This window comes from Gavialis gangeticus, unplaced genomic scaffold, assembly GCF_001723915.1.
Source record: "Gavialis gangeticus isolate Ggan-Ray unplaced genomic scaffold, GavGan_comp1, whole genome shotgun sequence".
Classification (NCBI taxonomy): Eukaryota; Metazoa; Chordata; order Crocodylia; family Gavialidae; genus Gavialis; species Gavialis gangeticus.
The window spans coordinates 1,149,560-1,162,949 of NW_017729003.1; the positions used below are offsets into that span (position 1 = coordinate 1,149,560).

A 13,390-nucleotide genomic window follows, 5' to 3' on the forward strand; every position below is an offset into this window, starting at 1 on the left:
GGCTATCATAACAACTTATGTACTAAGGCCTGGATGAGAATAAAATTTGACTTCTACCAAGGAAAACATGCCATCTTCTTTTGACTTTAGCTGTTAACAGTAAAGTAGCTGGAGTCTGCTACATTACTAGTGTAGAATATGCCTTTGGGCAGCACATGAAAATTCACTGAATCCAGTTCCTCTAAGAGGATAAAGGACTGAATTTATTCTTCTTTTGGGGGCGCCTATTTTGTCCCAGGTTTTTATCAATTAAACAACCTCACATGAGGCATTTTACATATCTTTAAATTCTGGCCTGCAGATTACTCCAATGAATTGCAGTTTTGAGATACTGTGCTTTATGATGTTCCTATAGCTGCCAGGCATTCTGGTTTGGTTGAAGGTAGCTACCTGCAGATGGACAGTTCAGACCAGAGGTATGTGTCAGTATTTATTGGTGACTTAAACTCTCATGCATTTATGATTAACACTTTGTGCCACCCCAGGTTACACAAGACACACTGTTCTGTTTTGGTTGTTGATAACCTGGTCTCAAGTATTTGAGTCCTCATCTCTCCTGGGGAAATACATGCTATAGTTTTCTTTAGCTAGCATCTTCCCAGCCACAGGCCACAACAAGTACATCAAACTTAAATGGCTCTTTACATGATCTTGTCTCACAAAATAGAATTAAATCTAAGATCTTGGTCCTTACCATCAAGGAACTCAGTAGTCAGTATCTGGATAGCCAAAAGAGCTTAGACTTCCAAGAAAAGGAATGAAAGTTTTGTTTCTCTTACCTGATGGATTCTACAATAGAGGTAAAGCTAACATGTACAAGAGCCTAACACTTCTTAAAGTTTAGACCTAGACAATGAAATTAACTTAGACAAGTACTATGAATTGCTAAAACAGACTATACCACTTTCTCAATGCAAGGTACACTACTTCAACCTGCTGCCTATGACACAAAGCATTATGCATGACAGGGATGGCCACTCTGTAGCAGAGGTGGGAGGAAGCAGGCAGCCAAGCAGCATAAAGCAGTTGGGGAGGGAAGAGTATCATAGTAGCACTTGGGGAGGGCATAGGGCTTAATTTTGTGGCACTTCTGCCAAAAAGATTGACTCTCTTGGTGCCCAGGAAAATTTAAAGTATTAAAATACACTTCCAAGGCACTACACTGGACACAAAATTCTCCCCTAACCTCTGAGGAGAGAAGATGAGAAAATGTTAGCTAAATGATTTTCTTCTGCTACAGGAAGGCACTCAAATAATACAGATGAGTGTGGTATTAAAACCTGAATAAAGTGTAATCCAAGGGACCTTATTCACTTACCCTAATGGTGGTAGAAATCAAAATCCTCCTTTCCCCTGAAGCACTCATTTCAAGAGGCAAATAATTGTTTTTACTGTTTCACTTTGTTTTTCCCATTTCACTTTGTTTTTCCCTTCCAGATATGAGCACCTTTCCCTGAGATATCAGGTAATCAGGGGTTAGGGGTTAAGATCTGGCTGAACCAAATATTCTCATTTCTTTAACATCCTTTTTTGAAGTTATGGGGGGCTTTTTTTCTTAAGATGTTGACTTTTACATGGTCCGTGTGTGACTGACTTTCAGATGCAGAGGCAGAAAATTTGTTTTTACTTGAGCATGCCATAAAGCAGCATTGAGAAGTCATAGGTGGTTCAGGTAGTAACAAGTCAGCAGGGTTTATCACTGGTATTGAGCCTGTAGGGTTTATCACTGTTTCAGTGGCTAGGTTCCTAGGTTTGCTAAACCCCCATGAGCAGAAGGGAATAACAATGCTGATGATGAGAACTGCAGGCACAAATACATGTCAAAAAGCCCCTGATCTGTCTCCCCTCTGAGCTTTCTTATTTTTTAAAGAAATTCCAAAAGTCCATGAAGTGACAAACAGGAAAGTAGGGTTGGGAGGAATCACAGTCATCTACTTTAGATCCCTGCTCAGTGTAGGATCATCCCTGACTAACCATCCCAGTCAAGTGTCTGTCTAATCTGCATTTGAAAATCTTCAGGGGAAGGAGATCCCACAATTTTTCTAGGTAGTTTGTTTCACGATTTGACTACCACATAGAAATTTCCTCCTAATCTCCAACCTAAATTTCCTGTGCTGCTGTTTAAGGCTATTGCTCCTAGTTCTGTCTCCTACAGACATGGGGAAAATCCCATCTCTATTCTTGCTACATATCCTCTATCTCCAGTATTATCTTCTCCAGACTAAGAAACCCTAGTTCTTTCAGCTATACCAGATAAGTCTTGCTCCCAAGCCCTTAATCATGTGTTGCTCTCTGCTGCACTCCTTTCAACCTGTCCACATCCATTTTGAAGTGTGGGGCCTAAACTGGACACAATACTCCAGGTGATGCTTTACCAGTGCTGAATTGAGTGGAAGAACCAGTTACCTTGATTTACAAGAGACACACTGGCACTGCACCTCCACCTCACCCCACAGTGCCATGAGATCACCAGTCTCCTCCTTGGTTCAGTTGGGGCCCCAGGTGGAGGGTATGGGTGTGGGCAAAGGCTTGGGCACAGGCCTGGGTGAGGAGGACCAGGCCATCATGGGTCCTGCATCAGCAATCTGGGCCCCTGTGCAGCTGTCCCTGTCCTGCCAGGCCTAGGCAGCTGCCTGCAGCGTCCAGCACAGGGGCATGGCATGGGACTGGCAGCTGTGCAACAGAGGCAATGCTCCGCAGCATGTGCAAGCACAGGGCAGGCTGCTGGGGGTGAGCTGTGGGTAGCTGACCCTGCTGGCCAGAATCTGTTTGCAGCTGGGCCTGGAGGCTAACAGGCCTGGCTGGAGGCTGCAGCATCTCGCAGTGTCTTGCTGGCCTGGACGGCGCTGTCCAGTGCCAGGTAGCAGGCTGGGATGCAAGCCAGCTGGCAGAGGTAGGCTGTGACCTTCCCAGAGGGACTCGGTGGCCTGGAGTGCCCTCAGGTTCCCTGTATGTGTGCCCCACAGGACTTAAAATGCTTGCAGGCTTTTAAAGCCTGAGGCAGGGGCTCCTATAGCCCAGCCCTGGGGCAGGAGAGGCTCCCAGTCCAGAGGCCAGCCCCCTAGTGGCAGGACACATCCACACACCTACAAGTTTATTACTGTGCAGTAATTCATCCTGCAGTATTAAGGATATTTACTGTGCACTAAGTATGCATATATGTAGACATACACACTTACTGTGCAGTACACTAGGATACTGTGCATTTAGGTGTCTTGTGTATACATGCCCAGTATGCGGTTGGCTCATATTCAGCTTATGATCCCAGATCCTTCACTGCAGTGCTGCTGCCTAGCCAACCATTCCCCAGTCTATTTGTGCATGCAATCTTCTTTCATAAAACCAGTACTTAGCACTTGTCCACGCTGAATTTTATCAGACTGATTCTAGACCATGTTTCCAGTTTCTCCAGGTCACTCTGGATCCTAGTCCTACTCTCCAGTGTCTGCAATTTGCCCCAACATGGTATCGCCCACAAATTTGCTAAGAGTATATTCCCATTGTCCAAACCATTAATGACTCATTAATTAGTTATACATAAAAATATTTATTCATACTAAAATTGAGTGTTTAATATTAGAGTACCAAATTCAGAATATATTAAATCATGAGATGCATCAGTTAAGGCACAAATTCCAGTCTGATGTCTTTAATAAATACACTATACAATGCTAGTACTGAATGTACTCTATTTTAATCAGAGGTAATCAGTTATTCTACTCATTTTAAAGGGATAATAAACATATATGTTTTGCTGTAACCATTAGGATTTACTGCATTTTCATTGGCTTGTTTGAATTCAGATTAAATGCAAAAGCATTATTTAAAATGTGAAATATTAAAATTAAAAATTGGAGTATTAATTTGTCTTTTAGGTCCCTGCCAGAGGGCCTGAATATAAAAAGCACTATTGTTAATATACTTTCAGCTACTAATGTTGCATTTGTAGTATTTATTTTCTTGAGGTATGATACAGTTTTTGGTTCCTTATTATAGATTTTTAAAAGCATAAACTACTGGAAATAATTAACTAAAATACTTTAAGATAACATTTCCAATTTCTCCTGTAGTTTTTTTGTACATTGCACAATGGCCACAGCAAAACAATTTCACTTAAAATACATGTTACTAAACTAAATTAGAAGCAGAAGCACATGTGTTTTCCTGTATATAGATCCATCTGTACTTAAAACTGCAATACAGAAGAGGAGCAAGCTCTTCCAAGTTCATTGATAACAACACATTGTTGTCCAGTTTTTAGATACCCATTAAGCCGTTTTGACAAAGTTGTATAAATCTGCAAGGCTGATGACCAAAACAATTTACAATAGTTGGTGCAGTAGTGTGTATACTCCCCCTAGAAAATTAAAAGTACAATGTCATCGTTATAGAGGTAGTAAACTTCCAGTGAATGCTAACCAGTCTTTTATCATGCTTCTTTCTGCCTGGAAGCCCAGGGAAGTCGATGGCTTCAGGCCTTGTTTTAATAGTCAACAGATCTGGGCAAATTGGAGACAGAAGTAGAGAGTTCCAAAGACTAAGGTTTTTCATAAGAAAATATTTCCAGTGGGTCTCTTTCCTAAACTAAGGGGAAGTACCTTTGCTGACTGAAAATATAGCAGTATAGAGCAGGGAATAGATGTTTTCTCATCTGGAACGGTTCCAAGCTTCCCAGAGCATTTTAGATCTAAGCCAACATCTTAAATTATCAAGAAACACACTGGCAGTTAATGCAGATAGGAGGACTTATAATGTACCCAGGAAACACTGTTTCACCAGCAAAGGAGCAGCAGTCTACACCAACTTCAGTTTTCAGGTGGATTTATTGTGTAGCCCTTGCTAGAGTTAACAGCAGTAATTATAAGGCGGCAAAAAAGTACTTGTCATGGTGGCAAAGTCTATGTCCAAAAGATGTTGGCTCATCTTTCTGTCTAATCTGGATGGAGAACCTCCAAATCTCAGTCTAGTGGCACCTGAGGATCCTAACCACTACTGTTCAAGTAACAGAAACCAATGTATACTTCCATCATTTTAAGAAACACAGGCATTTTACCAATCTGCCATCCTCATGGTCTGTCCTCTCTAGATGCAACCTCTTCCAGCTTCTCCTCACCTGTTCCCCAGTCCATTGGACCTAAAGTGTTTTTGTTGCTGTAGGGTGTGCCTAAATAAACAATTAATCCATCATTTATGTGCATGTTGAGCATTGAACGGAAAGGAATGTAACTATGACAATATCCTAACTATGTGGACCCTGAAGCAGTTAACTATGGTTAAAGTGTATCTGAGAAAAATGGTTTAAAATGTTAACAATGTATCTGTCCTGACCTGAGCTGAGGAGAGCTGCTCAATCTTCCCCTATGGAAACTACTTCATGGTAGAAGGGAGAAAGCAAGGGCGAGGATAATAAACACCACCTTATGTTAACTGTTTTTACAGTTAACATAAGATGGCAAAGTCATTTTTCTAGGATTCTCTGGTATTCAGCCAGCATGATATCTGGTCTTCAGGGAACCCAAATGCCCTTTCAGATACACTTGGTAACCCAAGTTTCAGTTTCTATTTTCTATTAGAATCTGGAAATAATATATATGCCCAAATTAGTTTTTCTGCTAGTTGAAAGTGGCTACAAAGAAGAACTAGCTTCACACACTGAGGAGGGTAAAAGAGACAATTTAAAGCTATCTTGACTCTATATATCTAGTATATTGAACGGGAATTGGATGCACAAATCCAAAATGTGAGCATTTCAAAATCAGATTCTCAAAATGATGCCAGTGTGAATTGAGAATAATGGCACTCAGGTCAGAGGAAACAGTGGTGTAAAACAGTTTCATCAGAGGTATTTAGGCCAGATACAGACAGTACAGTTTTACTGGTATAAGTGATTGGAAACCAGTCTATACCTGTAACAGAACAGAAGTTCGGCATGCAAAGATTGGTTTAAAAATAGCAGAATCTGGTTTAAGATTTGGCCTCCCCCCTGACCCCCCCACAAACAAAGGGTGAATGTGTGCTCTGTTTGCTACCGAACTAAACCACCATTTACAGAAAACAGTGTAAAGATTGATTCTGCCTCAGGGTTTTTGAATGTCTGTACCTAGCTCTAAAATCTATATGCCCTTTCTAGTGCAGCTTGCTACAGTGAAAGCATGTTCTGGGCTGGGAGGAGAAATGCCAATGGAAGCTCTCAAACAAAACCTCAAAGCTGAAGCACCACTTCTCCCTTCAACCTTCTTATGCCGCTCAGCTGTGGAGTTCAGATTGTATTCTTCTGTTCAAAGCTCAAATTAGAGCTGCAGTAGACAACAGTCAATTTCTAGACTGAAGAGACCATGTGGAGAAAAAATAGAAGGAACTAAAAAATAACAGAAAGATATCAGGGTGGGAAGTGGTAAACAAGAGAAATAGGAGGCATGTTAAAAACAGCAACAATCTTAAATTGCCTAGAGCATACATATCTGTATGCTCGTGACTGCATCTTGACTGAGCAGTCTTGGAGTTGGGTGCACCACTGTTACCTGACCAGAAAGTTCCAACTAGCCAATCTGAATGTGGGATTGGACAATCATCAATTAATTAGAGCCATGTTTTCCCTTTGAAGTGAAAATTTACAGTAGCTTCAGAGGGAGGAGGATTAGGCCCAAAATACTTCTAATTAGCAAAAATAATTTGACCCAGTTACAAATTGCAAAGTAACTGGTCTATAATATAGTAAATCAACAAGACAGTGCTCACGCTTAATAGCAGTATTTTTGATGTAAAGAAGAATTATTTTTTTTCAAGTGATCTGTAGTATTCAGTCAAGACTTTCCAAGCTTTTGGAGCCATGAATCCATCAGGTGGATTTTCACCTTCCCGAGCAAGCTTTCTCATGCGTGTTCCAGAGATGAAATCAAATTCATTGTTCCTAGCACAAAACAGACATGCATGAAATCAGTATGAATTTTATCAGCCCACTGTACATTAAAGCCAAATTGTTCCAAGTTCACTTTATCTTCTATGCCAAAATTTTTATTTGAAACTTGCTGGCACTATCTGTACACTAAGCCTGTAGGCATGAAAGGCACAAAACTTTATGTTTCTATTTATAAGCATCAGGAAGTAGCAATGGATCCCTTAAAAAGATCTCAATTTCCAGTACTACTTTGTATCATCAAATATAGTTTCCTCAAAATTAGGGAGTGTACTTCTGTCATTTTTCCTCTGACAGATAAATTTTTTGCTAACTGTAACATTAGTTTCAGATGTAATAAATCCTTTGTCTGGGTCCCTCGTGAGCAAATGAATGGGCTTGAGGAATGGGTCAACTGATCTCTAATTTCTATGGTTTCATCTGCCCTTTAGCAGAAATAGAAAAAAGTCTTTTTCCTTTCTTTTGGCAAACTGGCAATCATAAGAAGTAATTAAATATATTAACTATGTATAGGTTAGTTTAAGTAATTAATATTGTTATGCAAGGTGTTACCTTTCTGGGTCATAGAAAACCATGGCTTTTTTTACTTTATTGTATGCTGCAACTCTGAAGGGAATGATCTCCACAGATGTCAGGCCTGGTGCCATGCTAAGGACCTTTCCTCCTTGTGTTGGCTCATACAGGTCTTTCTTGGTCTCTGGATGAGGCATGCCTGCAGGGTCGCGACCCACAATGTAGAAATTGGCTCCAGCAATCATTCGAGCCCTGCAGTGCCACTGAACCTGCAAAAGTTAAACACAAATAGTGCTATTTAAATGCAAACTGATGTATATAGATTTTTTTTTCTGGCTTTAATAAAAAACTAATTGAAAGTCAGGCACCCTCTGTAGTTGGGCAAACAAGAATGACATGAATGAAATGGAAGGCACTCATGAGAAGGCTATTTGTTGTTTCTGATGACTGATTTATTACCATCAACTACCAGTCTTTCCACATCCTCTGCTTAAATTAATGAAACTTGTGGAAACGGACAGTTCTGCAAAGGATACATCTAATGGAAACTCTGAGAAGGAAACTGATTTTATTCTATTTTTAGGGCTGTAAAAATAACAGTGCGATAGCTTGTTTTCTGTTTGTCATAACTATGTAACTGAAAAATATCTGAAAATCAAGAGACCCATACTGCAGAAGGCTGAAGAGTGAGCATTTCACCAATGCCTCTAGTTTCTAGTAGTTGAATACATGACACAGTAATGTAAGCATGGTTGGCTGGACTGTTTGGGGGCTTTAGTGAATCAGAGAAGCCCAAGGTAATCTCAATCAACTTAACTTAATTTCTGTCTTTACTTGGACTTCCCAAACAAAGTGCCATACTTTTGATTCTGTATAAACCAAAGGAGTTGCCTGTATTTCTGCAGTAGGCCAGCAGCCTACTGGAGCCATCTTTGCCCATCATGTCCTGATGTGCTGTGCCTCTGTGCTGTACTCGCTTTAAACTGCCTCTGCCCAGCTAGACCCGTTTCACCGTGTGTTTGTCACAAAGTTGCTCACACTACGAATGTTGAAACTGCTCATTAAAAAGTACAACTCCACCTGAGCTCATCTAGTTATGTTATAGTTATGTTATATTCCTCTGTTATAATGTTTATATAGGGTTGTATTTAGGTCAGAGTTATTGAATAATCATAATAAGGGAAGTGCAAACTTTTTAAAAGGCTCATAAGAAGGGAAGATACTAAATGCCCATATTGCAACCAGGTGACTCCCAGGTGTGCACTGAACAAGCAGATGAAGCCATGAGGAAACTGAGGAATATTCTGAGCAGAGAATTATTGGGAAAAACTGAACAATTAAAGGCCCAGCTCCAGGAGCCTCCACAGGGGTAGAAATTAATCAAGAATCGAAATCTGAGTCTCCAATGAGGCTTCTCCCTCACATGGACAGGCCACTGAACACTTACTATCAATAGGGACCTCCTAGCAGGTAGTTTTAACTGCAGCAGCTTTGAATGAGGCATCAGGTCCAAAAGAAGTGGCAACGGAAGGTAAAAGGAAGACAGCCTCTGCCATTTCCCTCTGCTGATGGTGCCTGAAAGTGTCACAGTGACTCGGAAGCAATAAAAGACAAAAGCCAAGCAGCCTCAGACAAAAGCCAAGGTGGCACTGCAGGCTGAGGAATTTACACTAAGTGAGCAGAGAAAGCTTGAGAGAGAGTTCAAGAAGTTCAGATGGCCCAGGATTGGAGGAAAGAAAACTCTGAGTAAACTTAGAAAGTTGTCAGACCCAGAATGACAAACCTTGGTAAGTCTTGTGAGATTTTGCCTTTTTAAATTTGAACCTGACTAATGTGAGGACACAACATGTCCCCTGTTATATCCCCTGTTGAAGGGAATATGGAACAGGCTATAGAGCCCTCATTCTTTGATGCAATTTTCTTTGGAATATGTCCCAATTAAGCTGTGTGGTTGGGCACTAGTTGGTAGTTCAGGCCCAAGCCAAGATAGGCCTGACCTTTCCTCTAAGATCTTTTTGCAGTTTTTTGCCCAGAAGAGCTGGGATTAGGATTAGGGATTTTGGCATGCAGTATGATGACAAAAACTGCAGTTAACCCCTCCAAGCCACCATGCAGAAGTGGAAGTCGGCACTGTACCACATCTCCAGGAGCAACGGAGCCCCGTGCAGTGCAGAAGAACCCACAATCTTGAGCAGCTTCCCACAGTGCAGTGAATCCAAGGAGCAGCTCATAAGACTTTCCAGTATGGGCCCCCCTCTCCAGCCCATTGCTGAAGGGCAGGTATAGGGGTGAAGGCCCCCAGAACTACCCTTTGGGGAGCCCCAAGTTTCAGACTGCCTGGGCATGGGTGAAGGCTCTCCAAGAGGGTGCCACCTATAGATTTCGCTTTGCAGTTAATAGTGTTTTAAAATTATATTTAGCATTTTCTTTTGGGCTTTTTTTGCCTTCATTGTCTGTAATTTTTCTGTGTGTGTTTACACTGCTTGCGAGGAGGGGATTTTGTTTACACATGACACCCCAGCAAATTAGTGTTCCCAGATTTCTGGGTGAGGGCTCAAGCCACTGGTATAATTTATGGAATACCCTGAAATATAAACCTGGCCCTCCTTGCTGCCAACTGATGCCCAACAGAAGGGTTACAGTTGTATTTTTAATTCCACAGAATGCAGCTAGCGTTTATACTATGAAAGTGGGAAAAATGTAAGTAACTGAATAAAAAACAGTGACTTTCTGAAATACAGCTTGAGAAAATGGCTCTTTTGGGCTCCGTTTCTTGGTCACCTATATTTTTTTCAGTTACCTGTACCTGTTATATTCAGGACCAAGACTACAAAGTGCAAAATCACTATAGGAATAAAGGGCTGCCTTGCATATTCTCAACCAAACTGCTAGCTAAATTCTGATTCTCTCACATGGTTATCATTAGTGTCAGGTTTTATGCTTGACATTTGGGTATCAAATTTTGTTTTTAATCTATCAACTAGAAAATCTTGTAATGCAAGCAGAACTGATAGAGAAGCTATTGATGGAGCATGGATAGGAGTCTCACGATGGTGGGACAGTGTCTACAGTGTCTCTTCTATAATTAGAACCACATTTTATGGATTTGGGATTGGTTGTTACTTGGGAAATGCATTACCTCTGTTGGACCAGCATATAGCATGGGTGCAGGGAAGATTGCAACCACAGTTCCCTTTGGATCTAAGACATTTTCCTCAAGCACTGCCGCATGCTGCTTCATTCGCCACTCAAGTGGCACATCATCATCTTTGGTCCACCCTCCAAGAGGATGCAGGAGAAGCACAGGATGTTTGTAGCCTCTTTCTAGCAGATGGCGTTTGGTATCCTGCATGAGCAGAGCATGTCCATTGTGAACAGGGTTGCGCAGCTGAAATGCAAATATTGCATCTAAAAAGGAAAGATTCAGAAGTGTCATAAAACTGTTGAGGTGCAACTTCAAAGAAAACAAGCAATAATTAGATGTGGACATTGCATTGTTATAAGGATGAAAGTCTGTCATAAGACATCTTATAAATTGTTTGCAAAACCTATTCCATCTATTAGGTGCCTAAATGCAATCTTATTCCATTCTGTTCAAATCCATGAAACAGCTGCCAATGAAAAAGTTGAGTGGGTTCTCCTTCTCTTTGCTACATTTTGTGACCTGGTCACAAGGCTAAAGTAATGGTGTGTTACAAAAGTAGGTGTGTTTAATGGCTTCTCAGGGGCTTGATCAGGATGGAACAGGATCATGTCTGATGTCTAATATATCTAGGATGTGATCTTTTCTCTTCACATGGAATAGACCTTAAATTATTTATATCAGTTTATAACATAATAGGGAAAATATTCTCCCTTTCAAAGAGTAACTGCTCTTTGAAACCTGCTTTATTTGCGTATATTTCCTCTGAATATGATCTTGGCTCTATTTTCCCCTTGTGGCCAAAATTATTTTTCAGGTGTCAACTGTACATATTTCCAATCTATACCAAATATCACAACTGCAGTTCTAAAGTTTCTAAGTTCAACAAGATGTATAGGGAGGCTAGAAAATCTAACTAAATGAACACTGTTTTAAAAAAAGCCAAGCTGAGAGAGCACTGGAGATGGTGGGGAAGGCATGGAACATGTCCCTGGTATGGACATGTTTTGCTGAATCTTTCCAGGCACCAGCAAAACAAGATCTCATTATAAGAGCACTGTATCTGCCCAGAAGGTTCTCTTCAGTGAGTGCCAAATGTTTTGATTTCTCAGTCTTTTTGTATGGAAATTTTGAAGACACAGGAACAAGGCCTACAATTCTGTTTTCAATCTCCCATCTCATAGGTGCAGGTGAGCACTTTACCTATTGTCCAATTCCAACTGTATGTGACCTAGACAGTTCATGATTAATTCAAATAGGACAGAGATCATATACATAGGTTGCAGGAAGCAGTTGGAGAAGGAAGACCCTATTGATTACTTTTTTGCCCTTTGTTCCTCAGATTTGTAAAGTAAACTTGTTTTGACTAACAGGTACTGATAAAGTAACATTCAGCCTGTTCAGCCTTCGAAAGAGAAGGCTGAGGGGGGATCTTGTGGCCTGTTATGAACTGGTTAGGGGGGATCAGCAGGCGCTGGGGGAGTCCCTGTTCCCCCAAGCGCCGCAAGGAGTGACCAGGAACAACGGTCACAAGCTGGCGGAGGGAAGGTTTAAGTTGGACATCAGGAGGCGCTACTTCACGGTCAGGGCGGCTAGGGTCTGGAACCAGCTTCCAAGTGAGGTGGTGCAGGCTCCCACCCTGGGGGTTTTTAAGAGGAGGTTGGATGACCACCTTACTGAGGTCGTTTGACCCCAGTGCTCTTTCCTGCCATGGCAGGGGGTCAGACTAGATGATCTGCTCAGGTCCCTTCCGACCCTAGAAACTATGAAACTATGAAACATCTAGATAATGCTACTGGGAAGAGAAATGCACTATATCACAATTTATATTCTGAAAGCTATGTCAAAGTGAGGATATTACAGTAGGGAGATAAAGCATAATTAGGTTTTTACCCAGCTGAGATTAGGCAGGGTGCTTAACATAACAAATGTAGAAGCTCACCAGCATTCATTTCTTTAAACTTCTGTTTCAGCTCCAAAGGTGTCAGGCGGTATTGATCCAGTCCATCATTCCACTTTATTCTCTCTAGCACAAGAAGATCTCCACCAACCAACCAATCCCCACTTTCCATCACCATCTATAAGTTACACACACACACATTAGTCATATGACAGCCATTAAATGCTACAATATCTTCACTCATTTTATCTTTAATTCCCCTACAACTCCACAATCCAACTAAAAATGACTTAACAGTGAGGGTATACACACATACACATTCAAAGAAGCACTTCCAAAATGACCCTCAAAAGGTAAGGTGCATCTTTGAAGCACTTTTTTTGAAATATTCATAGAGTGGACTCTTCTGTGCCCTCCACTGTCCTCAGGAGCCTGCAGAGACTGTATGTGGAGAGGAATGCTGGGAATTCAGCTTTCCAGCGGAGAGGAGGGGAGATCATGGTGAAGTGTGACAAATTTTGAGCAGTCTAGGATTTGCAGTGTCTGATCATGGCCTGGCTGGTTTCTTCTAATCTAATGGAAGTAAATCTCTCTTTAAATACTAACTGACCCTTCAAAAAGATTGTTTAGGCAAGATTTTTTGCATATATATTCACTTCCCTTTTTATTAGCAATGGTTATACTGATACTGCTTTTGGAATAGTTAGGATGTAAATAGTTAGGATGTAAAATCTATTGTATATAAACTAAAGAGATAAGTGCCACATAAAAAAGATAAGTACCATTCCTGGCTACATGCATGATATGGCTGCACACATGCATGTGGCATTTATCGGTGACATTATTGGACTATACCAGCCAAAAAAGCAGATTGCCAATAAAGTCAATTTTCCTTTTATTGGTGCCAATCCAATATGGA

At 41.0% G+C, this 13,390-nt stretch overlaps 1 protein-coding gene across 3 annotated transcripts in view; it reads right to left on the reverse strand.

The window, feature by feature from the left end:
• Nucleotides 1–3,527: 3,527 nt before the first annotated feature.
• The window catches only part of LOC109290931 (bifunctional 3'-phosphoadenosine 5'-phosphosulfate synthase 2), a 127,122-nt gene continuing 117,259 nt past the window's right edge, over nt 3,528–13,390 (reverse strand). For all 3 annotated transcript variants that reach the window (XM_019507756.1, XM_019507755.1, XM_019507754.1), the window contains 4 exons: nt 12,514–12,649; nt 10,569–10,837; nt 7,469–7,698; nt 3,528–6,910 (listed from right to left, as the gene is read on the reverse strand). In XM_019507756.1, coding sequence (XP_019363301.1) covers nt 6,772–6,910; nt 7,469–7,698; nt 10,569–10,837; nt 12,514–12,649 — 774 coding nt within the window. In that variant the 3' untranslated portion in view covers nt 3,528–6,771. The remainder of the gene's footprint in view (nt 6,911–7,468; nt 7,699–10,568; nt 10,838–12,513; nt 12,650–13,390) is intronic.